The 26,809-nt window shown below is 39.2% G+C and overlaps 1 protein-coding gene across 4 annotated transcripts in view; it reads right to left on the reverse strand.

Moving 5' to 3' along the window:
- Positions 1–1,000: 1,000 nt before the first annotated feature.
- Positions 1,001–26,809, reverse strand: part of Cth (Cystathionine gamma-lyase) — a 664,174-nt gene continuing 638,365 nt past the window's right edge. For all 4 annotated transcript variants that reach the window (XM_068225275.1, XM_067136551.2, XM_067136549.2 and 1 more), the window contains 2 exons: positions 22,987–23,125; positions 1,001–1,333 (listed from right to left, as the gene is read on the reverse strand). In XM_068225275.1, coding sequence (XP_068081376.1) covers positions 1,325–1,333; positions 22,987–23,125 — 148 coding nt within the window. In that variant the 3' untranslated portion in view covers positions 1,001–1,324. The remainder of the gene's footprint in view (positions 1,334–22,986; positions 23,126–26,809) is intronic.

The raw sequence follows: 26,809 nt of genomic DNA on the forward strand, positions 1-26,809 counted from the left end.
AGTACAACATAAGTCATGGTAAAATTGATTCTTTTTGCTGGATTCTTCAGATTATGTCAGAAGAGCGTGCTTAAGTTTAGATTTGTGTTTGGCATTTGCTTTATGTACCACTCCTTATGTATGCTGAATTAAATGGGACTTTTTATTACTCCAAACCTAAAAGAAAGGAAAGATCCTATATGTATATAGTGCAGATAGCAAATTATTTGATAATTATTCAGATAATTTTAAATTAGTATCTTCTGCTGGATGTGTGTTTAATATTAGGTCTAATGCATTCATCTAATAATACAGTGGAAAAAAAGTATAACTGAAATAAAGTCAAGAATAACTTCAAAGAAATGAGAGATAACAACCTCTTTATTATATGCTTGGCAGAATATAATTTATCCATCTGTCATAAAGTTTGGAAATTCTTGAAGTTGCTTGCTTTGGAACTTGCTGCTTTTGGCACTGTCACCAGTGCACTCATATGAAAATGGAACCTACTCTGTTCAACAGGTGACGTAGCCTTACCTCGTTTAAAAGAGAAAGTGATATACAAGGAAAGTGAAAGAGCTAATCACCCTCAAAACTCGTTTTCAAACCCCACCCACAAAGTAATGGGCTACAAGTGAGGTAAGATACATATGCCACTGTACAATGTCCACAGTGTTGCCAGTCTAGCTATCCTGTTACAGCACAATCTGCTCAACGTCTTGCCATTACTGATTTTTGCAATATTTCCAACCCTTCAAAGAACACTACAGTCTTTTTATCATTTTCTTTTTTAAAGATGTGACTCCTTTTGCACAAAATAGGCATTTGAACTTTATTTAGAAAATATCTATAGTAACATTGCAATAGGCCTTTTTTTTGGCTTTTACCTAAAGATACATGGCCCAGACTGGTAGATATTGTAGAATAAATTTCATGTCTTTGGAAGCACGGAGAATAAGAAAGTACCTCATCCAGCACTAGTGAAGCTACTGGTTTTGCTGTGGTAAAGCTGAAAAAGTCCTTATGATCACTTATAATTTTATTTCAAGAAGTAATTTACGAGTAACAATTACATTTTGTAAGAACTACTAAAAAAGAGTATTCGCTACAAGTAATTCAATTACTTTCACTCAATTACTTCCCAACTTTGATTGTGCATAGTTGAATTCATCTTTATTCACAATAACTAGATATGCATAAGAAGAAATGAGCAAACTCGTAATTGATCAAAAGTTTTCAAATTTTTATTTTTATCTTTTACAAAAATGTTGAATCAATACGCAATCCAAGTTTTGCACATAATCATTGTTTCTGTTGACGCACTCTGTGACCAATGGAGCAGCATCTATTTCACCTGAAAATTAAAGAATACATTTGAAATTGTTTTCCTACTGTTATTAAAAAAAAATAAAATGCAAAGTATGAATTATTATGTATTCATGTAAAGAAAGATTATAGAGGGAAATAACTATATTTCACTGAGTGATAAAGCTGAAGCAACACCTGGTTGCCAAGCACTTCCTTTTACGTCATAAATAATATAAAAATAATACTCCTTATGCAGATTTATTGATGGTTTATTCCTCTACAATCCAACCGAGTATTTCTAGAATTAAGAATATACACGGTTTGGATGATTGATAACAGCCATCTTGAGTGAGTTTCTTCCTGGCTGTATTTGCACAATCACTCGAGGAAAGCAGATTGATGAAATATGTAAAGGAAGTTTTACTCTAACACATGACTTTTACACACTGATTTTCACATATAAATTTATTTCAAACGTGCATTTCATTTATGGGTTTTTACACATACATATACGATCACATTTAAATGAAAATGCAACATCTCATTTGTATGTTAATATACCGGGTGGTTCACCAGCCCCTTGCAATTTTGTTTTGTGCATTCCACCACCTTTACTACAATTCTGAAATACATCACTGCCTCTTCCTAAACCGCAGTAATACAATGAGATGTGTGTTTATGGACCAGTAGACAGCAGGAATTGTGGGTGCCCCTATTAATTCATTATGGGTACATCGAATGAACCATAAAACGAGCACGGATACGAAGAACACGTATCTTACAACAGGAGGTACACACAGACCAGAAGCAGGTATTGTATAGGCTGGAAATTGCATGCTCCAGCACGTCAAGCTTCACAATAGCTCACTTAGCAGGGATGCATGGGAGTTGTGATAGTGGACGGTGCTTGAAGGTTTGAATCCCACCCAAGTATTTTTAAAATTTTTAATACTTATTTTGCCACCAATTGCGTGGGGTGTGGTAAGGTTGCATACTTGATAGCTTCCACAGACAGATTTGTTTATTTGGCCCTGTAATGGGCCGTATGTATTGTGGCATAGGGTATTGAGGTGGGTTGGACAAGGATGAGGTGTTGATGGTCTGTGGCTAGGACACAGGCAACCAATTAACTACGTCGTACATGTTCCAAGCTTCGTAGACCACAGGCAGGGCAGAGTGTGCCCCATTGGAATGATAACAACATTCGATGGCAGGTACCACATTTATGCGAATAATCTCCACAACCTAACTTTAGGAAGGCTAATTTGAAAAGGAAAAAAAAAGAAGAAAAAAAGCCAACATTGACTCAAGTAAAACCCGCACCCCAATTTCATGCCTCATTTAAAAAAAAAAAAATAGATGATTATTATTCGCGCAAATACGGTATTTATGTAGCTGTGCAAACTCCCCTCCTTCGAGGCAAGCCACAACACAAGTCTAACAGAAAATCCCTTATTAGAGTTTAAATCTGACCCTGTGAAATTGCAAAAAAATATTACAAAAATGTACCTATGTACTAAAAAAAATCTGGGATACTGCACATTACAATATATTAGCAATACCTTGTCTGGCAAAATGGATAACAAATTATTGGATATTGAAGAAACATTGTCGCTGGAAGAAATGGCAAACTTTAAATACCAGTACGCACCTATAATGTCTGTTGCAGCCAATCCTTGTTTTTACCAATACAAATTCATTCTTAGAAGTAACAGAGAATCATTTCTGTTTTTAAATACAATGATTCCTCTTACACAGGCGAATCACCTTAAACTTTCACTCCTAATATTTTGGAAATGGAAGGTGCTGTTGATGTGCTGTTTTCACAAAATAAAGTGTAACTAGGGGCTAGTAAGTGTACCCCATATACAAATGTTAATCATTATTAGAATTTGTATTAGTTAGAAAATTACATTTTTTCAAATGGAACAATGGCAATAGACATTGTTCAATCTGAAAAAACTGTAGCTATCTAAAATAAATACACATTCGAATAATTTGTAAAATCTGAGTATAGGTTGCACTTATGAGTCCTTGGTTACACTGAAAACAGCACATCAATAGCACCTTCCATTTCAGAAAAATTTGGGATGCAAGTTTTAGGTGATTCACCCTGTATACCGTAACAGGAAGAGTTAACACTTCAGCAGCAGTTCCAGTCCACAAATTTGGTAAGTTTTACAACATTTTTTATTGCTCTGGTAGATTATGTTTGTTTTTTAATGTCAAAAACAATGGATGAAAATAACATAATTTTGAGTTCTTTTCATTATTTAATTTTTTGTGAGGTTTTGGACAGTACATATTTTCTGGGTTGTTAATGCTGATTTTCCTGTTTAAAATTACATAATTACACACACGTTTTGCATTTGTAATACATAACTATCCGGGCCTTAGTTATGGAAGTTAGAATAATTTAATTTTTATATATATAAATATGCTTGCGGACAAGCCCCTGGAAGTAGTGGAAATGTTTAAATACCTGGGGAGTGAATTAATGGAGAATGCTCGACTGGATGCTGAGATTAGTAAAAGAATTCAAGCAGGAAGTTGTTTCTATCATAGTGTAAGAAACATGTTATGGGACAAAGATGTGCCAACGGAAGCAAAGGATACTATGTACAAGATGTATTACGTACCCATAACAACGTACGGAGCAGAAACTTGGACAATGACAAAGAAGGATGAGAGTCGAATACAGGCAGCCGAAATGAAGTTCTTGAGGAGTATGATACAGAAGAGTAGAAGAGACAAAATAAGGAATGAGAAAATCTGGGAAGAAATTGGAGTGGAAAAAATGAATGACAGAATAGAGAAGAGCCGACTAAGATGGTTTGGGCACATAAAGCAAATGAGCAACGAAAGAATGCCAAAAAAGGTGATGGAAATGCAAATCCAAGGAAGGAGAGGCCGTGGACGACCACGATTGAGATGAAAGGATACCATCCAACGCAGCATTATAGAAAGAAACCTGGACTGGGACACAGTGTTGGAGGAGGAGTGGTGGAAAGACCGAAGAAAGTGGAGAGGAACCATATTTGCCCCTACCCGGCTCGTCATATTTTTCAGCATCTGCAATAATGGCAGTCAATAATAATAAATTTTAAAATGTATGAATAATTCCATAATGAAATTAAATATCCTATGTCCAGTCATTATCCGAAAAAGGAGAATCTTTACTAACGTTAGGTAAATAGCTATGTCTCCAGGGAGGTCAGCTGCCTTAACCTACCGTATAGCTGCAGCACCAATCGCTGCTTAGGAATCACGCGGAGCGCGCAGACTGAAGAATACGTGCAGCTTCATTCACTGCTTTTGTTGCTGTGTTGCAAGTTGTGCTACAAGTTACATTTGTGTCTGTGATAAGTGTTGCACTGCAAGTTACGGCGGACTATGTTCATTATGGCTGCTAAATGTAAGAAGCTGACTCTTCAACAAAAGATCGACATCATTAGTGATGTTGAAAGGGATAGCCAAGTACATTTGTCACAGATGGCAAAAAATATGACTTGGCACCCTGTACGCTGTTTGGCATCATGAAGCAGAAGAAAGGAATTTTGAACGCGGAAGTGGAGTGCGGTTCTGGGGTAAAGATACGGAAAAATATTCGTTCTTTGCCGTATGAGGAACTTTAAAACATTTTATTGAAATGGTTCATGGGAAAAAGGAGCGAGAACGCTCAAATTGACGGGAACATACTTAAAGAAAAAGCTTGAGAAGTCACACTTAAGCTGGGTTTGGTCGAATTCCATGCTTCTAATGGCTGGTTTGATCGTTTTAAAAAACGGCACAATCTTCCGTTCCAAAACATGCGGCGAGAGTGCAGAAGTTAATGAAGATACAATTGTGTACTGGAAAATGAATACGTTATCTCGACTTCTTGAAGGATATGATGCTAAGGATATTTTTAACGCCGATGAAACGGGAGTGTTTTACAATTTGGTCCCATCCAAGACATGCTGTTCGCGGAGAAAAATGCCACGGAGGCAAAAAAACAAAAGGAAAGAAAGACTGACAGCCTTCTTATGTGGTAACTCTTTGCCCTCGTATATTTTCCTAGCCGTAATGTCTCCCAGCTTGTAATTATCTCAGTCACTTCTTGCCGTACTGGGAGGTGCATTATGAAACACTTATTTACATATTTACAACAACTTCGTACAGGTTCAAAATGCAAAAATATTGTACACACAGACATAAGAAAGACACAGATAGGTTTTTTCCCCCACATTTTCATCGGAATTTCCGGAGGGTGTGATACTTTTCGAAGCACAGTCCTGAGTAACGTCCTAGTTGCTTCACAAAGGTTTTGCAGAAGTGAACAGTTTCTCGCCTCCCCAACGCAACGTTCCTATTGCTGCAAACTTTGCAGTCCTTCTACTGTGACTTCCTTCCATGAACACCATATAGACTGCTTCTGAAGTGGAGTGTTTCTATGAATATTTAGTTTCGCGTTTTTGTTAGTCTAATTCGTAATGGAGGTTAGTAGCTGGTATGTAAAAAACAATTGCCAGTATTGTAATTCTTTAACAGGCTTATTGCCATGGGCTTACAAATCCATTTACTGACCTAAAAGGGAATTTAGGCAGGCCTACATCACCTGTAGTCCACGATCTCCAAGCAGTATTAGAATTTTGTACATGCCGGTGAAGTCCGGGTCGCGGCAACACATTATCACCTCCCCCAACATTACATGCATCGCTGTCATTATTATTATTATTATTATCATCATCATCATCACTCAGATCACTTTCTGAAACATCATTTTTTATCACTTGCCTCGAAAAGTTCATCACTTTCATGGTCACTATCCGTAAATTCAGTCGAAATAGTCACCAATATTTCATCCTCTGGCAAGTCGGGCGCCGCCATTTTCCGCAATCGCTTTCCATTGAGCATATACATCCCCAAAGAAACAGAGTAATATTGTCTTCGCATTCTAAAAGAAGTTGTCTGAAATTTGTTCTCACAGTGCCCAGAAGATAGCAGCACTCATTGAATAATAAACAGAAGTTGTAATGTACCCCACAGAGTAGTTATGCAACGCAAAACCGTGTTAAAAGTTAAAAACTTCATTTTGTTCCATACTGAACTGAGATTACACTGTTAAAATTTGAATGAAGGTTCCACCATTCAATACTAAATATATGTCGTATATATTGTTAGTTTAGAACATGTTATATATTTATTCATAGTACTGGTTTTGACACGTAAGGGGTGTCATCTTCAGCCTAAAATTGCAAACTGAGCAAGTAACATATTATATTACTATAAACAATATACGTACAATATGATATAAAATACATATAATGACAATTTTGCTCTTAAAAATGAAAAGTAGGTAAAATATATTGTGGTATGTTGCAACGCATTACAGGCGTTGTAGTATATTGTGGTTGTGAAACTGTTGATGATGTTCTACTAGTTTTCATTTTTAAGTGTGAAATTGTCATTATATGTATTTTATATCATATTGTACGTATACTGTTTATAGTAATATAATATGTTACTTGCTCAGTTTGCAATTTTAGGCTGAAGATGACACTCTTACATGTCAAAACCGGTACTCTGAATAAATAACATGTAAACTAACATCTTGTACGACATGTATTTAGTATTTATTGGGTGGAACCTTCATTCAAATTTTAACAGTGCAAAACCGTGTGTCGAACAGAGCTTGACACATGAGTATTAGCGCTAAACGGCGGCTGTCAACCTGTTGTCGACACGCGAGCACATAGAGTTAAAATCGACGGGAGTGAAAAATTACCCCCACTAATATTTGGAAAATTTAAGAATCCAAGATGCTTCAAGAACACCCGTACACTCCCATGTAAATATGATTTTAACAAAACTGCGTGGATGACATCAGAGATATTTCTAAAAATTTTTACAAAGCTTGGATGCTAAGATGGGATCAGCAGGAAGGAAGTTAGCACTGGTGATAGACAGATGTCCAGCTCATCCTTTAGATATATATTTCCTATGGGATATCAAAGTGGTTCTTTCCTCCTAACTAGGGTTGGGCAGACCGGAACAGTCAGTTGTTCTGGAACATTATGAGCTTGAGGTGGAGTGTTTTGGTACAGTGTGCCGGCGCCCGACACTGTAAAAGCGCAGTAGAGAGAACTTCGTGAGGCAACACGATATGCTCCGCGTCACCAGGAATGCGTCTGTATCGCACGTGCCGGGTGTACTTACGGCCAGCATAAAGATGCACAGAACGTGAAGGAACAGTCAGAACACTGAAATTCGCTCCAATAATCACGTTTAACCCTTAACTATTGACGTACATTTTCAGTGACATCAACATGGACGTGAGGTCACTGAGACCGCATGGAAATTAATTTGACTACGGAAGGGACGGTTAATGAGATAAATTGCTAGCTGCTTTTATTTGAATAATTACACTTTATTGAACCCAAAACCACAAAAATATTTTCCATTTGTTAATTTTTATAACCCTCATACCTTCAGATTGCAGTTGCAGCAATGTTCGTTATTCAGAATACACTGTTCCATTTAAACACACACATATCCTTTACACTATCAACAAAATTGACCCTAACTTGGGTATTAAAGATGTTTGATAACCACTGCACTGAAAATTAACGACACATTAGACTGATCTCTTGTTGGGGTGGAAATTGCAAGCACTGAACTTGGCCCTCAATGTTACTCTCACTCCACACATTCGAAGCAGATCTTCCTTGTACACTCCAAGCATACTGGTTTTTCACATCTGTAGCACTTGTAATATGTTTTTCTCTTCTTTGCTGGTGGGCACAGACGACAAGTTATCCGTTTTTCAAGCTTCTCCTCGGAAATGTTGATACGCTCCGCAGGGATGCTCAAAATTCTAGAGATAGCGCCTCGAATATCTCTTGGGATCCTGGGATTTGATAATCTTCTTATCATGTGTGGCCTAGTGAGTTGAGCAGCAAGTTATTTCAGAAAATGTTGCCTGGTCATTTGGGGGCTCTCGCGATAGGACTGATGCAAGATATTCGCATTCACAGCTGCAATATCGACGATACGGAAGAAGACTGCCATCGGCCACCTTCTTGTTCTTCTACCTGTGCAGTAGTTGGCTGACATCTGATCCAAAGTATCTACTCCAGACTTCGTAGAATTATAAAACTGAATCATCTCTTCCTTCCCCGTGTCCGCATCAGTTGCTTTCCCATGGTGCATAGTGGATACTAACAAAACAGCTTTGTTTCTTTTCGGAACGTGTGAGAGAAGAGTTATGTCTTTCGTGAAGCCATACACAGAGGAACCGACCTTTCTCTGCTTGGATGGCAAGAAAGTTGGAATTTCCTTCTTGTTCTTTCTTACTGTCCCAACATAAGTGAGTCCCCTTTTCCTCAGCTCCTGAACAAGCTCCACTGAGGTGAACCAATTGTCAGCTGTTATATTTCTATTTGTACCCTGTATTGGTTCCGATAAACGAAGAACTGCCTGAGTTGGCTTTGAAAATTTTCTGTCTTCCCTTGAAAGACCTATTCCATCAGTGTCCTTCCCTGCATAAATATATGCATTGTACAAATAACTATTTTTCGAATCGGTTAGGCACATCAATTACACTCCATATTTCTCAGGCTTGTTCGGAATATACATTCTGAACTTACACCGACCTCTGAAACCAATTAGCATCTCATCTACTGTTGCATTTGTGCCAATGGAGTAACACCTTTGAGAGTTCTGAATCAACATATTCAGAAGCTCAGATATGGGTGCAATAGGATCTGTCTCTCTCCGCTGCGTTCTGTCTTCAGGATTGTCAAAACGCAGGCTGCACAGGAGAATGGAAAACCTTGTACCTGACATCACAACACGAAATATTTCACGGCCCGTACCGTCAGCTGCGAAGACTGAAGCGATGTCCTCTTTGTTAGATTTGAAAACCGCCGAATAAATAAGAAGGCCTAGAAAAGCTTTCATTTCAACTGCGTCAACATTTTGTAATTCTGGTCGGGTAGACTTTCGGTAATTACTTCTCATTACACTGAGTTTCACATTTGTCCATCGCACTAGTAAGTTCACCATTTCTTCACTAAATATTAGTGTCCATGCCGTAACAGGATCCACACTGTTTCCAACTCGAGCTGAAGGGCGCAAACCGGGAAGGTGAATCACGATATTGTGACGAGGTGTACGCACATTCTGTGGAGGTTCCGCAGACGACCATTTGTACCTATTTCTACCATAAAAACACTTAGAACATGAATCATCAGGCAGTAGCGCGGAACTTTCATCTTCTTCTCCCTCTCCTTCAGTCTCAGTATCGGTATTGTGATCACTCTCTATTTCACTATCACCATCGTCCACATCACTCATGTCTTCTTCAAACCACTCGGTAATTGTTCCTTCGTAATTTGCATCACATGTTCGGACACTCGCCGAAGTACCTGCACGCTGACTCATTGCTACACACAGCACTATCAACTGAAGACTGCTTCAAACCATGGACGTGCGGTCACCCAGGCCCCTACGAAACTCATCAGCTTCTTATCGCAGCTGCACGGTTATTTATGACAGATAAGATAAATACAGTGGAGAGGTCATCTTAAAATAGAAAGGTACTGCAAGCAAATATACTGGCAGGGCGATAAGCGAGGTGTGGCACGTGTTTACTTTTCCACCGCGGTCATGTTGACCGCACGTCCATAGTTAAGGGTTAAAGGCTGCTTTTAGGTTAAGATTTTTTCAGTCAATATGAAATACACATAACATGGTTACGATGGCAGTACAGGTGCTTAAAAATAACTAATCCAAGGATATTTTCACCAGTTGAATATATCGGCCTGTATTGTGAGTAATTAGGGCCATGATAAAATTTCGTTCGGCAACCCGATTTATTTTAATGTGTTGTTCTGTCCTTTTCTTTTTTGTGATTTTTCTTAAATATCTTACGGCTGATGATGTCTACAAGTTAGAAGAAACATGTACCGTCATAGTTAATAATGTTGTTTAAATAGACAATAAACTTATGGTATTGTAAAGGTGGAATATTGACTTAACCTAAAAGTATACATACGACAATACCGACTTAACGATGAAATTTATTTTTGTAATAAAATTTCACGCCACGTGGAAACACATAATATAGATGTTGATTCCCATAAAACCAAACCCAACCCCATGGCACTACAGCCCTTGAAGGGCCTTGGGCTACCAAGCGACCGCTGCTCAGCTCGAAGGCCTGCAGATTGCGATTACAAATATTTCAGGTTCCCCATAGGAATCAACATCTATATCATCTGATGGCCAGGCAGGCATCAATTTTGGTAACGAGACAAAGTCTCTCAAAGTGCACTGGCACTGCCGGTGGCTCCATGTAACCTATGCAGTGACCTCCACGGTATGCACTAGCCATGCGCCGTGGTGGGTGTGCTATTTACCAACTGAAGAGCCAACTTAGCACATTGGGGCGAAACACTGGCAACCAGGAATGAGTTACTGTGGAACCTCGATTATCCGTTCCTGGAAACTACGTTTTCCCGGAATATGTGTTCAAATTACGTAGGACAAGAATTGTGTCCGTGTATTCACCATGTGAGGGTGCAGATGAGGATGAAGTTGACAAGTTTTATGAAGCATTGAGTGAGATCGTGGTCAGGGTCAACAGCAATGATAGAATAGTGCTAATGGGCGATTTCAATGCGAGAGTTGGGAATAGAACTGAAGGATACGAAAGGGTGATTGGTAAATGTGGGGAAGATATGGAAGCTAATGGGAATGGGAAGCATTTGCTGGAATTCTGTGCTAGTATGGGTTTAGCTGTTACAAATACATTCTTCAAGTATAAGGCTATTCACCGCTACACATGGGAGGCTAGGGGTACCAGATCCATAATAGACTATATCTTAACAGACTTTGAATTCAGGAAATCTGTTGGGAATGTACGAGGGGCCGATGACCTTCGATGTTAGGCCCCTTTAAACAACAAGCATCATCATCATCAGGAATGTACGAGTTTTTCGCGGATTTTTCGATGATACAGACCACCATCCGATCTGTAGTGAACTAAGTATCTCTAGGCCTAGGGTAGAGAAAGTGAAATCTGTCTGCAAACGAATAAGGGTAGAAAATCTCCAGGACAAGGAAATTAGACAGAAATACATGGATATGATTAGTGAGAAGTTTTGAACAGTAGACAGTAAGCAGGTTCAGGATATAGAAAGTGAATGGGTGGCATACAGGGATGCTGTAGTAGAAACAGCAAGGGAATGCCTAGGAACAACTGTGTGTAAAGATGGGAAAAGGCGAATATCTTGGTGGAATGATGAAGTGAGAGCAGCCTGTAAACGAAAAAAGAAGGCTTATCAGAAATGGCTCCAAACAAGGGCCAAGGCAGACAGGGATTTGTACGTAAATGAAAGAAACAGAGCGAAACAAATAGTTGTTGAATACAAAAAGAAGTCATGGGAAGATTTTGGTAATAACCTGGAAAGGCTAGGTCAAGCAACAGGGAAACCTTTCTGGACAGTAATAAAGAATCTTAGGAAGGGAGGAAAAAAGGAAATGAACAGTGTTTTGAGTAATTCAGGTGAACTCATAATAGATCCCAGGGAATCACTGGAGAGGTGGAGGGAATATTTTGAACATCTTCTCAATGTAAAAGGAAATCATCCTGGTGGTGTTGCAAACAGCCAAGCTCATGGGGAAGAGGAAAATGATGTTGATGAAATTATGCTTGAGGAAGTGGAAAGGATGGTAAATAAACTCCATTGTCATAAGGCAGCAGGAATAGATGAAATTAGACCTGAAATGGTGAAGTATAGTGGGAAGGCAGGGATGAAATGGCTTCATAGAGTAGCAAAATTAGCATGGCGTGTTGGTAAGGTACCTTTGGACAAAAGCAGTAATTACACCTATCTATAAGCAAGGGAACAGGAAGGATTGCAACAACTATCGAGGTATCTCATTGATTAGTATGCCAGGCAAAGTATTCACTGGCATCTTGGAAAGGAGGGTGCGATCAGTCGTTGAGAGGAAGTTGGATGAAAACCAGTGTGGTTTCAGACCACAGAGAGGCTGTCAGGATCAGATTTTCAGTATGCGCCAGGTAACTGAAAAATGCTTCGAGAGGAATAGGCAGTTGTATTTATGTTTTGTAGATCTAGAGAAAGCATATGACAGGGTACCGAGGGAAAAGATGTTCACTATACTGGGGGACTATGGAATTAAAGGTAGATTATTAAAATCAATCAAAGGCATTTATGTTGACAATTGGGCTTCAGTGAGAATTGATGGTAGAATGAGTTCTTGGTTCAGGGTACTTACAGGGGTTAGACAAGGGTGTTAATCTTTCACCTTAGCTGTTCGTAGTTTACATGGATCATCTGCTGAATGGTATAAAATGGCAGGGAGGGATTCAGTTAGGTGGAAATGTAGTAAGCAGTTTGGCCTATGCTGACGACTTGGTCTTAATGGCAGACTGTGCCGAAAGCCTGAAGTCTAATATCTTGGAACTTGAAAATAGGTGCAATGAGTGTGGTATGAAAATGAGCCTCTCGAAGACTAAATTGATGTCAGTAGGTAAGAAATTCAACAGAACTGAATGTCAGATTAGTGATACAAAGCTAGAACAGGTCGATAATTTCAAGTATTTAGGTTGTGTGTTCTCCCAGGATGGTAATATAGTAAGTGAGATTGAATCAAGGTGTAGTAAAGCTAATGCAGTGAGCTCGCAGTTGCGATCAGCAGTATTCTGTAGGAAGGAAGTCAGCTCCCAGACGAAACTATTTTCAGACCAACTTTGTTTTACGGGAGCGAAAGCTGGGTGGACTCAGGATATCTTATTCATAAGAGAAGTAACAGACATGAAAGTAGCAAGAATGATTGCTGGTACAAACAGGTGGGAACAATGGCAGGAGGGTACTCGGAATGAGGAGATAGAGGCTAATTTAGGAATGAACCCTATGGATGAAGCTGTACGCATAAACCGGCTTCAGTGGTGGGGTCATGTGAGGTGAATGGAGGAGGACAGGATACCTAGGAGAATAATGGACTCTGCTATGGAGGGTAACTTAGGGGGAGACCAAGACGACGATAGTTAGACTCGGTTTCTAACGATTTAAAGATTAGAGGTATAGAACTAAATGAGGCCACAAAACTAGTTGCAAATCGAGGATTGTGGCGACGTTTATTAAATTCACAGAGGCTTGCAGACTGAACGCTGAAAGGCATAACAGTCTATAATGATAATATATGTATATTTGTATGTATGTAGTGATGGGCAGAATTGAATATAATGCATTCGAGAACTTTTGAGAATCGGTACTTACATTCAAAACCATGTCTTTGAGTTCAACATAACCTTTAAAAGTCGATGTAGCCTAATTTACGCGGTACTAGATTTCCAGAAACTGCCAACGAACTGTATACCGGAGACCAAATTATAATGAAAGATTAAGCAAAGAAGAGATTTCGCCTTCATGTTGGGCACTTTTGTATCTAATGTGCTTTATTTTATTAGATGAGAGAATTAAAAACTACTTGTGGTCGATTGTCATATGGCTTGGCGTTATTAGATTTTTCAAAGAGTTTGGCTAATCAAAGCTCCTGAACTGAAAGGAGTTTTCACGGGAAACTGACGAAGATTCCCCTGTAAAACTGAATATAAAGTATTGAGGTTTTGAACTCGCGTACCGGTAATTAATGCGGTTTCGCGGTCTAACATGCCTGCCTCTCATCCAGAGGGACCGGGTTCGATTCTGACCAGGTCAGGCAGTTTTACCTGGATATAAGTCTGGTTCCAGGTCCACTCAGCCTGTGTGATTACCTTTAATTGAGGAGCTGTCTATTGGTGAGACAGCAACCTGATCTAGAGAGCCAGGAATATTGGCTGAGAGGATTCGTCACACTGACCATGCGCATCTCGTAATATGCAGGCCTTCAGGCTGAGCAGCGGTCGCTTGGCAGGCGAAGTCCCACTGGGGCTGTAGTTTGGTTTAGTTTAGTAGTTTTTGTAAGATTATAATTATACATATTTCATTTTGGTGATGTTTAGCCAAATTGTTGATGGTTTTCATTCATTCCTGGATTTTCCGTTTTCCGTGTTGTATGTTTGATTTTCATGGTCCCTTGAAAAACAGAGAATCGAGGTTCCACTGTAGCTGGAAAATTTATAATGTCCAATAACAGACCATTTATATTGGTATTACTTGAAAAAGCATTCGGAACTCTGAAATACTCATCTAAAAAGATCATGTCTAAATGTTGTTTTTACAATAAGGATGTTTTCATTCATTCTGAAATACACCTGTCACAATTACACTGGCAGCAGGTATGTTTACAAATGTCACAATGTTATTTTCACCAATTAAACATATACTCGCACAGTTGAAGAAACATTCATCAGTACTCTATTTACGTACACAATATACATGTGGAACACGAAAATAAAAATTAACCCATACAAGCAAAACACGAAGAAAAAACGATATACAAAACTGTATACAAGCGGAATAGGTGATAAAAATAAAACCTAAAAATAAAATATACAAGCAGAACACAAAAATAAAAATTGTGGGAAGTTTAAGTTTGAAATGTGCCGTCATTGTGCCGGTTGAAGATCCCTTTGCAGACAAAATAGAAGAACATAAATTGCATTTCACTCTGTCAGATTTTATTATAGTAACAAAATCCTAAACAGGACTGCAATGCAACGTTATGTAAAGTTTACAGTCTTTCGTACAATATATATTACTAGGCATCAATGAACAAACACGTAGAAAACAGAACACATTAAGTTATTTGCATGTACCAAAGGCCAGTTGCCGGTGCAACGGAACTATCAGAACAAAGAGGATATGACAGAATATGACAGAACACGGAACACGAAACACTCCAGCACGTGGCGGCATTGACAGTCAGCTAGTAGGCGAAGGGCGAAGGACAGTGCATAGTGGCACTTCTGATGGGATAGCGAATAAATGTCTCGGTCCCGCTTGAGAATTTTTCGGAACAACTGACACTCAGTGTTCCGGGACAGCGGAACGTAACTGTGCACCAGCACAGTGTGCCGAAACAGGGACATAGAGCCCAACCCTACTCCTAACTGCACCAGTCACCTGCAGCCTTTGACCTTGGCATTATTCATTCTGTGAAAGTGAAGTACAGGAAGGCCCTGGTTCAAAGAGGTATTTCTTTCCTCGAAAGAAATGAGGGAATGAAATTGAATATACGCCAAGCCATGCATATGTTTGAAGCAGCATGGCAACTAGTCACAAGAGAGACTATTCAAAACTGCTTTGGCCATGCAGATTTTGGTGCCATTTCAGAAGTTTTTAATGAAGATGACACTACTGATGACATTAGAGAAGAGTGGGAGGCTGTATCAAAAAACTCGAGTGCCACAACATTCGAAGAATTCGTTACTTGTGATGATGATATCCTAACCTCAGCACCACAAATGGATGTTGGAGACCTTTGTGACGATGCAAAAGACAAAGTACAGGAGGAGGAGAAGAAGAAGAAGGGAATCCAGCAGAACCAACTTTTCGGGCAGCAGTGGAGGGACTGGATATTGTCTGCTGGTACTTCTCCTCCTTCAACATTGATGAAGATCTCATCAACAGTCTCAACCAAATTGAGAGAAAACTTCTTTCCTTGAGACATCTGGGCAAGAGGAAGCAAACTACTGTACTGGACTATTTCAGAAAGTGAAGGTTAATATGCTTATTCTCATGGTTCTCATGCTCTGTTTTTCATAAATCTCTTTAAAATCATGTTAGGACTGTACTTTCAATTTAAAACTGCAAGTCAGTAAAACCTATTTCTCTTTTCTTTGCTGCAGGCTGTGCTCCCAATGGTCCACTAAGGAATTTGTTATGTCTGCTGTTTTGTAAATATTTTCTGTTATTCTTGTGTTCATTTGAGTTTTTAGTATTAATATGTTCATTTATTATTTCTTGGCATTACATCAGTTAAAGACATAAATGTATTATTATTTCTTGTGATATACAGCCTATTTTCTTTTGAACTCCCTTTTAAGGAAAACCCATTTTTAGGGAAGAACTATCAAATCCCCCTGAGATTCATTAAAAAAGGGTTCTACTGTAACTATTTTATACACAAAGAGTTTGAGAGAAGTATAAAGCAAACAGGTCTTCCAGTAACAAAATTATGTCAGCATGAATTTTCATCGCTTGGATATTTAAATTAATAACACTAGAGAGAAAAAGAGAACTTTTAGATTCTTTCTTATGTTTCCAGAATTGCTCACTATGCTTAAACATAAAGTTGATATTCAGAACGAAATAGTCCACAAGTCACAAGGAGCAAGTGTGAAGAAAAAAAAAAAAAAAAAAAAAAAAAAGCGAAATTCACATTCAGGATAGCCACTGTCAACTATAGGGACGTTACTGCCCTGCTTGACCAATGACAGAACTCAGTACTCTCACCCAAGGTAACTAGAATAAAAGGTAGGCTACTCCGGCAGTTGAAGCTTCCATTGGCTGGAGCGCTAAGACGTCACGCGATATGAACGATAGCGAGTAAGGTACACAGTCGCAATAGAGCAAGCCTGTGAGTTCTCGTGCCTGTGAAACATCTTCTCAATCTTTCATCAAATAATAGTCTGGTTTAGTCCAATTCGATAAGTAACGGCACATCCAATAGATTTTAAAACGTGAAAATGCGTTAAATTTCATCACATGCTGAGCAGGTAGAACATCAACTATCAAATACACTGACTGACAGAGCAAATGCAACACCAAGGAGGAGTGGTTTGAAAGGGATGAAAGTTGGGGAAAAAACAGAGACGGCACGGACGAATAATTGATGTTTATTTCAAACCGATATGCAGGTTACACAATGCGCACGGCATCGACTCAGTAGGATGTGGGACCACCGCGAGCGGCGATGCACGCAGAAACACGTCGAAGTACAGAGTCAATAAGAGTGCGGATGGTGTCCTGAGGGATGGTTCTCCATTCTCTGTCAACCATTTGCCACAGTTGGTCGTCCGTACCAGGCTGGGGCAGAGTTTGCAAACGGCGTCCAATGAGATCCCACACGTGTTCGATTGGTGAGAGATCCGGAGAGTACGCTGGCCACGGAAGCATCTGTACACCTCGTAGAGCCTGTTGGGAGATGCGAGCAGTGTGTGGGCGGGCATTATCCTGCTGAAACAGAGCATTGGGCAGCCCCTGAAGGTACGGGAGTGCCACCGGCCGCAGCACATGCTGCACGTAGCGGTGGGCATTTAACGTGCCTTGAATACACACTAGAGGTGACGTGGAATCATACGCAATAGCGCCCCAAACCATGATGCCGCGTTGCCTAGCGGTAGGGCGCTCCACAGTTACGGCCGGATTTGACCTTTCTCCATGCCGACGCCACACGCGTCTGCGGTGACTATCACTGACAGAACAGAAGCGTGACTCATTGGAGAACACGACGTTCCGCCATTCCCTCATCCAAGTCGCTCTAGCCCGGCACCATGCCAGGCGTGCACGTCTATGCTGTGGAGTCAATGGTAGTCTTCTGAGCGGACGCCGGGAGTGCAGGCCTCCTTCAACCAATCGACGGGAAATTGTTCTGGTCGATATTGGAACAGCCAGGGTGTCTTGCACATGCTGAAGAATGGCGGTTGACGTGGCGTGCGGGGCTGCCACCGCTTGGCGGCGGATGCGCCGATCCTCGCGTGCTGACGTCACTCGGGCTGCGCCTGGACCCCTCGCACGTGCCACATGTCCCTGCGCCAACCATCTTCGCCACAGGCGCTGCACCGTGGACACATCCCTATGGGTATCGGCTGCGATTTGACGAAGCGACCAACCTGCCCTTCTCAGCCCGATCACCATACCCCTCGTAAAGTCGTCTGTCTGCTGGAAATGCCTCCGTTGACGGCGGCCTGGCATTCTTAGCTATACACATGTCCTGTGGCACACCACAACACGTTCTACAATGACTGTCGGCTGAGAAATCACGGTACGAAGTGGGCCATTCGCCAACGCCGTGTCCCATTTATCGCTCGCTACGTGCGCAGCACAGCGGCGCATTTCACATCATGAGCATACCTCAGTGACGTCAGTCTACCCTGCAATTGGCATAAAGTTCTGACCACTCCTTCTTGATGTTGCATTTGCTCTGTCAGTCAGTGTACATGACATATAATACGATAAGAAATAAAATATTGCCATGCAACTCAAAATAATTTATTTCCTGATGAAGTAAATAATTATATAAAATGGCATAGGAAAATATACATCACATCAACATCTTTATGGAATTATATTAAATTATTAAAATGTATGTGTCAGGAGACTTAATTACCTGATGAAACAGCCCAAAACTTAGCCTTCTTATTGGCATATTTTCTCAGGGCTAGCTCCTTACTCTTTGCATTAAAATGCCATATCCTAATAAATGTCCTGGTTCTTACGTAGAGACAAATTATTTTGTCATGGAATACTGGAAATTTTGACTTAATATTAGAAATAAGAGTTTTCATTATGTTTTTGCATCTGGATACAGTCTTACCGTGAAACACACGAAATGACATTTCGAACTGGGCTATGTTTTTTAACCACTCATGACTGGGATGTATGAGGCCCCCTTTTGAAATAACCGAGATCCAGTAACAGTTCTCTTCTCGCACGACATTTTTGTCTCTTTCTTCGTATTTACTGTATATCGGATCACGGATACTGTATTATTGCACGAGCTTCGAAATATATTCAGAAATATAAGTTATTAGCACATAATAATGTTATTGGATTTTACGTCCCACTAACTATGTATATGAGCACCTTCACCACCGGACTGAGACAGGATCGAACCTACCAAGTTGGGCTAAGAAGGCCAGCGCTCTACTATTTGAGTTGCTACTCAGCCGGGCTATTAGCACATAATAATTATAGAAAATATGATTTTCATTCAGTCATTTATATGTGACACCTTTTTACCATACGAGCTGTAATAATGGAGATATTCAAGTTTATTATTTATTTACATATTTTACGCCCACATTGGAGCACTTAAATCAATTCATTTGAGTTAATTTCTTCTTTTTCTTCTCCCAGAACTTCCTCATCCTCTCCGACCTGGAAGCCCTTTGTGTGTCCGATATAGTATATTGTTTCCGTTCAACTGTGTTTTTAGTTTGAGACTTATTCTTTTGTTCTTCAAAATCCTCTTCTCTTTTCTGTCTTTGATTTGTTGCCGAGTTATACCCAATTCTTCCAAATCATCACCAATTATTATTGATTTTATTTTTCAAAAAGTAATCAAATAGTTGTTTTAATATCCTGGTGTCTGGTAATCTTGATATGTGATAGAAAAAGGAAATCCTTCTTTTATGCATTGTAGATATTATTGATTCATATTCACGATAGACAGTGTTGTTAGGCAACAATCTCCACTGTCCATCAACTCCGTGTTTTTTATTAATAATTTTTTTTTTTTTTTTTTTTTTTTTTTTTTTTTTGCAAGTTGCTTTACGTCGCACCGACACAGTTAGGTCTTATGGCGACGATGGGACAGGGAAGGGCCAGGAGTGGGAAGGAAGCGGCCGTGGCCTTAATTAAGGTACAGTCCCAGCATTTGCCTGGTGTGAAAATGGGAAACCACGGAAAACCATTTTCAGGGCTGCCGACAGTGGGGTTCGAACCTACTATCTCCCGAATACTGGATACTGGCCGCACTTAAGCGACTGCAGCTATCGAGCTCGGTTTATTAATAATTGTTCTAAGAATTCTTCTATAAGTTTTCTGTAATTTGTCTGTTGTAGATTTTACATTTAATTTGAATAAAGTTTCACTAGCATACGTTGCCTCTGGTTTAACTATGGAATTTTAGTGTTTCATCTTAGCGTTTATCGAAAGAGTTTTTTTTATATAGGTTGGCCAGGTAAGTCTTTGTGCTTGTTTAAATTTAGTTGTTCTGTGTTCTATTGCTTCTTTTTCATTTGTGTTCCATGTTATTATTTCCCCAAGATATTTGAATTTCTGAACGATTTTAATCTCTTTATTACTGTTCAGTTGAATAACTGGTCAATCAACTTTAAAAGTTGGCATCATTTCTGTTTTTTCAAATGAAATTTGTAATCCCATTTTTTTGCTATAATTTCTAGTTGTTCAATTTGAAATTTAGCTTCTTCTATTGTATTTGCAAGTAATGCTAAATCGTCCGCAAAAGCAAGGCAGTTGAGTTTAATACTTCTACCGATCTTGATAGTTGGTTCTTATAGTTCTTATAGTGAATGATTCTGATAATTCACCTCTAAATTTAACTTTAGCCTTCGTATTTTTAAGTCATACTAATGAGGTTAACAAGTTTTTGGTGTAATCCAAATTCTTTAAGGCTTATTAATGATGATTCACGATGAATACTGTCTTATGCTTTTTTTAAAATCTACAAACGTGATGACTAGACCCTTACTTCGAACTCTTTGGTGCTTCATTATCCATTTTAAACTAATGATTTGATCTGGACAGCTTCTACCTCGTCAAAATCCTCCCTGATATTCTCCAAGTTCTTGGTCGAGTTGTTCTTGGATTCTTGTGTATATAATCTTGGATAAAATCTTGTATGTAATATCAAGCAAGGATATCCCCGATAATTATTTGGATCGGAGTGATCACCTTTCTTATGCAGCGGGTGGATTATCGCTGTATTCCATTCCTCGGGAAGCTTCTCCGTGTTCCAAATATCAATGATGTCTTTATGTAGGTTTTGAATAGCCTGATCATTAGCATTCTTCCATATTTCTGTTACTATTTGATTCTCTCCTGCAGCTTTGTAGTTTTTAAGTGCATTAATTGCTGTTTTCACTTCATTGCGAACTGGTGGTATAAATTTTTGTAATGGAGTTTTATTTTTTGGGTTAGGGTCAAATTCTAAATGTTCCACAGGATCCTCACAATTAAGTAACTCTTTAAAGTATTCTGCAAGGATGTTAGCATTATCTTGATTATTGTGTGCCATTTTTCCATTTTTATTTCTAAACATGAGTATGGGAGGGGTAAACTTAGATTGATATTGCTTGAATGTTTTGTAATAGTCTCTTGTTTTATGCTGACTGAATGTTTCCTTTATAGTGCTAAGCATTTCCTTTTGATAATTTATTTTAATTGTCCTAATTTCATTAGCTGTTTGTGTTCTGGCATTAATTACTTCTTCTCGAGATTTTTCTGTTTTCCTCTTTGATCATTTAACCATACCTTGTGCCTTGCTTGAATTGCTTTGCCACATTCCCTGTTCCACCACGCATGTTTCTTTCTCCTTTTAATTGGAGCGATTTCTTCAGCTATGGTTTTAAGTTTGTTGATCATCGTCTCTAATTTGTCAATTAAAGGTGTTTTGGATCTCTCTAAATATATTTTATTATTATTCAAGAGTTTATTACAAATTGTTTCAACAACCAAGCTTGCTGACAAGGAAGTACTGTTATGCCATCACAGTAGCAAACTAACTGGTTATGATGGTTGTTGTCGTTATTGTCTTTATAATATGCAAAATAATAATAATGTTATTTGTGTTATGTCTCACTAACAACATTTACTGTTTTCTGAGACTCGAGATGCCGTAATTTTGTCCAACGGGAGTTCTTTTACGTTCCATCAATTTATAGCGCCACACACGTTTCCATAATATGTTGACTGCATTTTAATCAGTACAGTGGTTCTACTTCAGATACTGACAACACGAACACTGTTCACGTAGTGAACCACTATAAAATTATTATGTATCCGTGATCCGATATACAGTAAATACGTAGAAAGAGACAAAAATGTTGGTCGGTCGGTCACTTGCTTTCGTGGCTTACGCTGCGTGAACCATCAACGATAGACCCCAAATGTAAGTGTACGAATTGTAGAGCATAGAAACCTCTACAATACCCTATGCCACAATACATACGGCCCATTACAGGGCCAAATAAACAAATCTGTCTGTGGAAGCTATCAAGTATGCAACCTTACCACACCCCACACAATTGGTGGCAAAATAAGTATAAAAAAATTAAAAAATACTTGGGTGGGATTCGAACCTTCAAGCACCGTCCACTATCACAACTCCCATGCATCCCTGCTAAGTGAGCTATTGTGAGTCTTGGCACATACCTATTTCCAACCGGCTGCCCTCTAGAAGCGATTTTATGCTATAGTCTGCGGTAAAAAATATAACTCCTTAAAATTAAATAAATATTTCAATATTATCATCGAGTTGCTCATCAAAATAAATTGTTTGACCTCCTCCAGTATTTTATTAAGATTACAATAACCTTGTCAGGACATTACTTGCATGAATGGTTCAGAAGTTATGATCATTTTAGACTGTAGTGGTAATAGTGTCAGCAGGACGGGCAAGCGCTGTCTCATATCTCATGATGTCATGCAGAAGGTGGCCAGGGAGAGAAACAAGTGAGCGCGACACGGGAAGAGACCCCTCCCTGACTCTCACCAGTAAATAAGAGAAATGATCTTTTTCAAAGTCCTAGTTTTCTACTTTAGAACACTTGGAACTCTGGATAGAACCAACACCAATCAGTATTGTGCAGAGTTATGTTCATACATTCCAACTTTCAAAGCTATCACTGTTGCATGCTTTCTGTAAATGTAACTTAAATGCTCAATGCCAAAAACATCAATTTTATGTAAGAAACGTCAACTGAATAATAAGTAATTTTCTCTTTTTATTATCTTCTCATTAAGATTTCCCAAGGATATAACATTCACTTTTACTTACAGCTAACTTTAAGGCTTGATCCAAATCATCTATGAGGTCCTGTATAGATTCCAACCCCACAGATAGGCGGATAAGGTTGTCTGTAACACCAATGCGAGCTCGTTCTTCAGCTGGGATGGAGGCATGGGTCATGAGTGAACTATGAAACAGTAATTAATACTATGGTCATTTCACATGAAAAAGATGTACACTGTATATATTTTTACTAAAATAATTTTTAAAAACATAGCATAAACATAGCTGAATTTAAAAACAAACATATCATAATCTCAACCAAAAGTTACTTCATATATATATATATATATATATATTTTTTTTTTTTTTTTTTAAGAAAAAAAGAAACACTATGGCACAACAGCCCCGAAGGGCCAAGGCCCACCAAGCGACCACTGCTCATGTGGTCAGCATGATGAATCCTCTCAGCAGTTATTCTTGGCTTTCTAGACTGGGACATTTATCTCCCTGTCTTATAGCTCCTCAACTGTAATCATGCAAGCTGAATGGACCTTGAACCAGCCCTCAGATCCAGATAAAAAAACCTGATCTGGACAGGAATAAAACTCAGGGCCTCTGATTAAGAGACAGGCAAGCTACCCTTATACCGCAGGGCCGGCAGTTCAATGCAAGTTGCCCTTACACCGTGGAGCTGGTATTTCATTTATAAGTTCGATTAAATTGAAGATAGCTGGAAAAGAAACAACAAGGAAAAGGAAAACTTTCTCATCATATCTGTGAATGAACAGTAATCTTCCCATCAATTCAATTCATTGCAATTCAGAAAGTTTAACTTTAGTGGATGATCTATACGACTTATTGGTAAGTTGTCAACCTAAAGAATGGTCAAACTTCCAAGAAGGCAAGAAAAGGCAACAACCAAGTGTGCAAATACTGTACCTAGAAAGGAGGTTAGGAACTAACAGAGAACAAACATAAAAGTAAGTTTGAGTTTACACAAAGGAAGAAACAAGAAACTTCATTAACTAACCTGCTGAGTGACTGTGCAACATATACTCCTGTCACTACAAATCTCACATAAAAGAGCAAAGAGAAAAAACTTAAAAAAGCAAAGGGCATTCATTATGCATTTACTGGAAAGAGTAAGCAGCTTGAGTGTCTGGTTTCTCAGCTGAATGGTCAACGTACTGGCCTACAGTTCAAAAGGCACCGGTTTAGATTCCTGGTTGGGCTGAGGATTTTTACTTTGTATGGTTAATTCTTTTGGCTCGAGGAATGGGTGTTATGATTGTCAGTGTTGACCCTAGATGACTGGAAAAAAAAGAAAAAAAGGCCAGGAAAGATGAAGAAGAAGCATGAGGAATATGAAACAGTAGAAAATGAGCTAAAGATAAATATATGTACATTAGCTGTCATACCCAGCTTTTGAGTGCTATAATAATTTCTCATGGTTATCACAGCCAAGTGCGGCCCTTTTGAGGCAGACCTTTGAAGAAGTATGAGGAGAGTTTGGATAACATTATTTTGTTGTATATTATGAAAAGACTGTAGATTATTATAGAACTGGACACCCATGCTAAAGGAGATTCTCTCTATAAACATTTATTTCTTTCCCTTCTGACATCAAAATGAATTATATTTACTTGCCTTGCTCAGGTGGGAAAAGTATCATAAAATTGACCATTTAAGAAGTATTCATCCGAGAGATGAAGTCCCACAAGTTTTAAAGACTGTCCCTCGTCTTGTTAATAGTTGTAGCAAAGTTGATGTTGAACAGAAACTGCAATCTTTAGAATTCAAAGGGGCAAGAAGTACTATGAGAATGAATACAGGCTCCCCTATGGAAAATCCTGTGAAGATGGCTGTCTCGAAAACATGGCGGTGCAAAACTGTTTTTTGAAGTACTGTGCCACTGCAGACTTTAGGAGGCTTCAAGTTTGTTAACCCGCGGTTACTCGCTAGGTGAGCGCGGCGCTCACCTCCATAGTATATTGCTTGTTGTTGGAATGATACACGACCTTTTCTTTTGAAACTCCCTATACCTTTCAAACAGTCTGTTAGGAAGTGAAGGTGCCAGTTATTTCAGTTATATATGTAAACAAAGACCCCCAGTCCATTATTAGATGCGACAGTGCATGTCTGGTGAGCGGAGCGCTCAGTAGCGAGTAACAGTGTTACTCAAATTTTTCGCATTGTAGCAAGTCGAGTTTTGTCTTATCCTTGTGTTAGTGTGAAATATTTATACTGTAACTGTTGTTGGTGAATTTATACAAGCTATAATGGCGTCCACTGATCAGATACTTTCGTGGTTGAGTGAAACGGAGGAGGAAGTGGACTTGAACAATGAAAGTGATGATAATGAAAAAGATAATGTTTACGAAAGTGATCATAACTCTGAAACAAAAGTGTCTGCATGTTCTGAGGAAGATGAGGCAGTTTCGTTGATTGAAGGCCACATTCCATTCGTTCTCGGAAGGGATGGAATTACCAAGTGGGGCCTCCATGTACCCCCTACAAATATTCGAACACGGAGACATAATTTAGTGTCACATTTACCTGGAGTGAAAAGGAAAGCCCAATGTGTCAAAACACCTACTGAATCGTGGCAATTGTTTTTTCCTACGGAAACTCTGCAGAATATTGTCACATATACGAATGCATATTTAGCTAAAATGAGGGTAAATTATGCTAGACCTAGGGATGTTCCGGATACAAATATTGATGAAATTAGGGCTTTGATAGGCTTACTGTATATGGCTGGCGTGTTGAAATCGTCACATGTCAACTGAACGATCTCTGGGTAAATGATTCAACTGCTCCATTATTCTTTCGCACTGTGATGTCCAAGAACAGGTTTTGCACACTGCTTCGTGCTCTGCGGTTCGACAGTATCTATGATAGAGAAGAAAGAAAAAGAACTGACAAACTTGCTCCCATCCGGAAGTTGTTTGATGATTTTGTCTTCCGCTGTTCAGATGTGTACCAAGCTGGTGAATATTGCACTGTAGATGAAATGTTTGAGGGCTTTCGAGGGCGATGTAGCTTCCGGCAACTTATGCCTAGAACACCTAATAAATATGGAATTAAAATGTTTGCTTTGGTGGATTCCAGGGTATTCTATACCCTGAAACTGGAAATTATGCAGGACAGCAACCTGATGGCCCATATAAAATGGATAATAGTGCAAGGAGCATGGTGAAATGACTAATTGAGCCAATTGCCAGCACAGGGCGTAATATTACAACAGACAATTGGTTTACCTCTGTGCCATTAGCCATCGATCTTTTGGAAAATCACCGTACGACGATTGTTGGCACACTCAGGAAGAATAAACGTGAGATTCCCCCTTCCTTTCTTGATGTCAGAGGGAGACCAGTTTATAGCAGCATGTTTGGGTATGGAGAAAAGTGTCTCTTGGTGTCGTATGTTTCAAAAAGAAACAAAAATATTCTCATGCTTTCTACAATGCACGATAATGACAAAATTGATCCAGATACTGAAAATGTGGAGATATCGGAGGTGATAACTTTTTACAACCTTACTAAAGGCGCAGTTGATGTTGTCGATGAAATGAAGAGTCTATATTCAGTAGCTCGAGTAAGTTGTAGGTGGCCCCTCACTATTTTCTTTTCACTGTTGAATATTGCTGCTATAAATAGCCAAATCATTTATCGCAGCAACACAGATCTGAAATGTTTGAGCAGAGAACTGGTAATATCACACTTGGTTACAGGATCATCAGTTGTAAATCTGGATACAATTTTGAAAATGCAGATAAGAAGAGAAGCTGGTTTGCCTGAAGTTGGAACAGCAGCAACAGCAGGGTCCTCATGGGGTGGAACGTCAAAAGTGCATGTATTGTCCATGC

The sequence above is a fragment of the Anabrus simplex genome, chromosome 1, assembly GCF_040414725.1.
Source record: "Anabrus simplex isolate iqAnaSimp1 chromosome 1, ASM4041472v1, whole genome shotgun sequence".
Classification (NCBI taxonomy): Eukaryota; Metazoa; Arthropoda; class Insecta; order Orthoptera; family Tettigoniidae; genus Anabrus; species Anabrus simplex.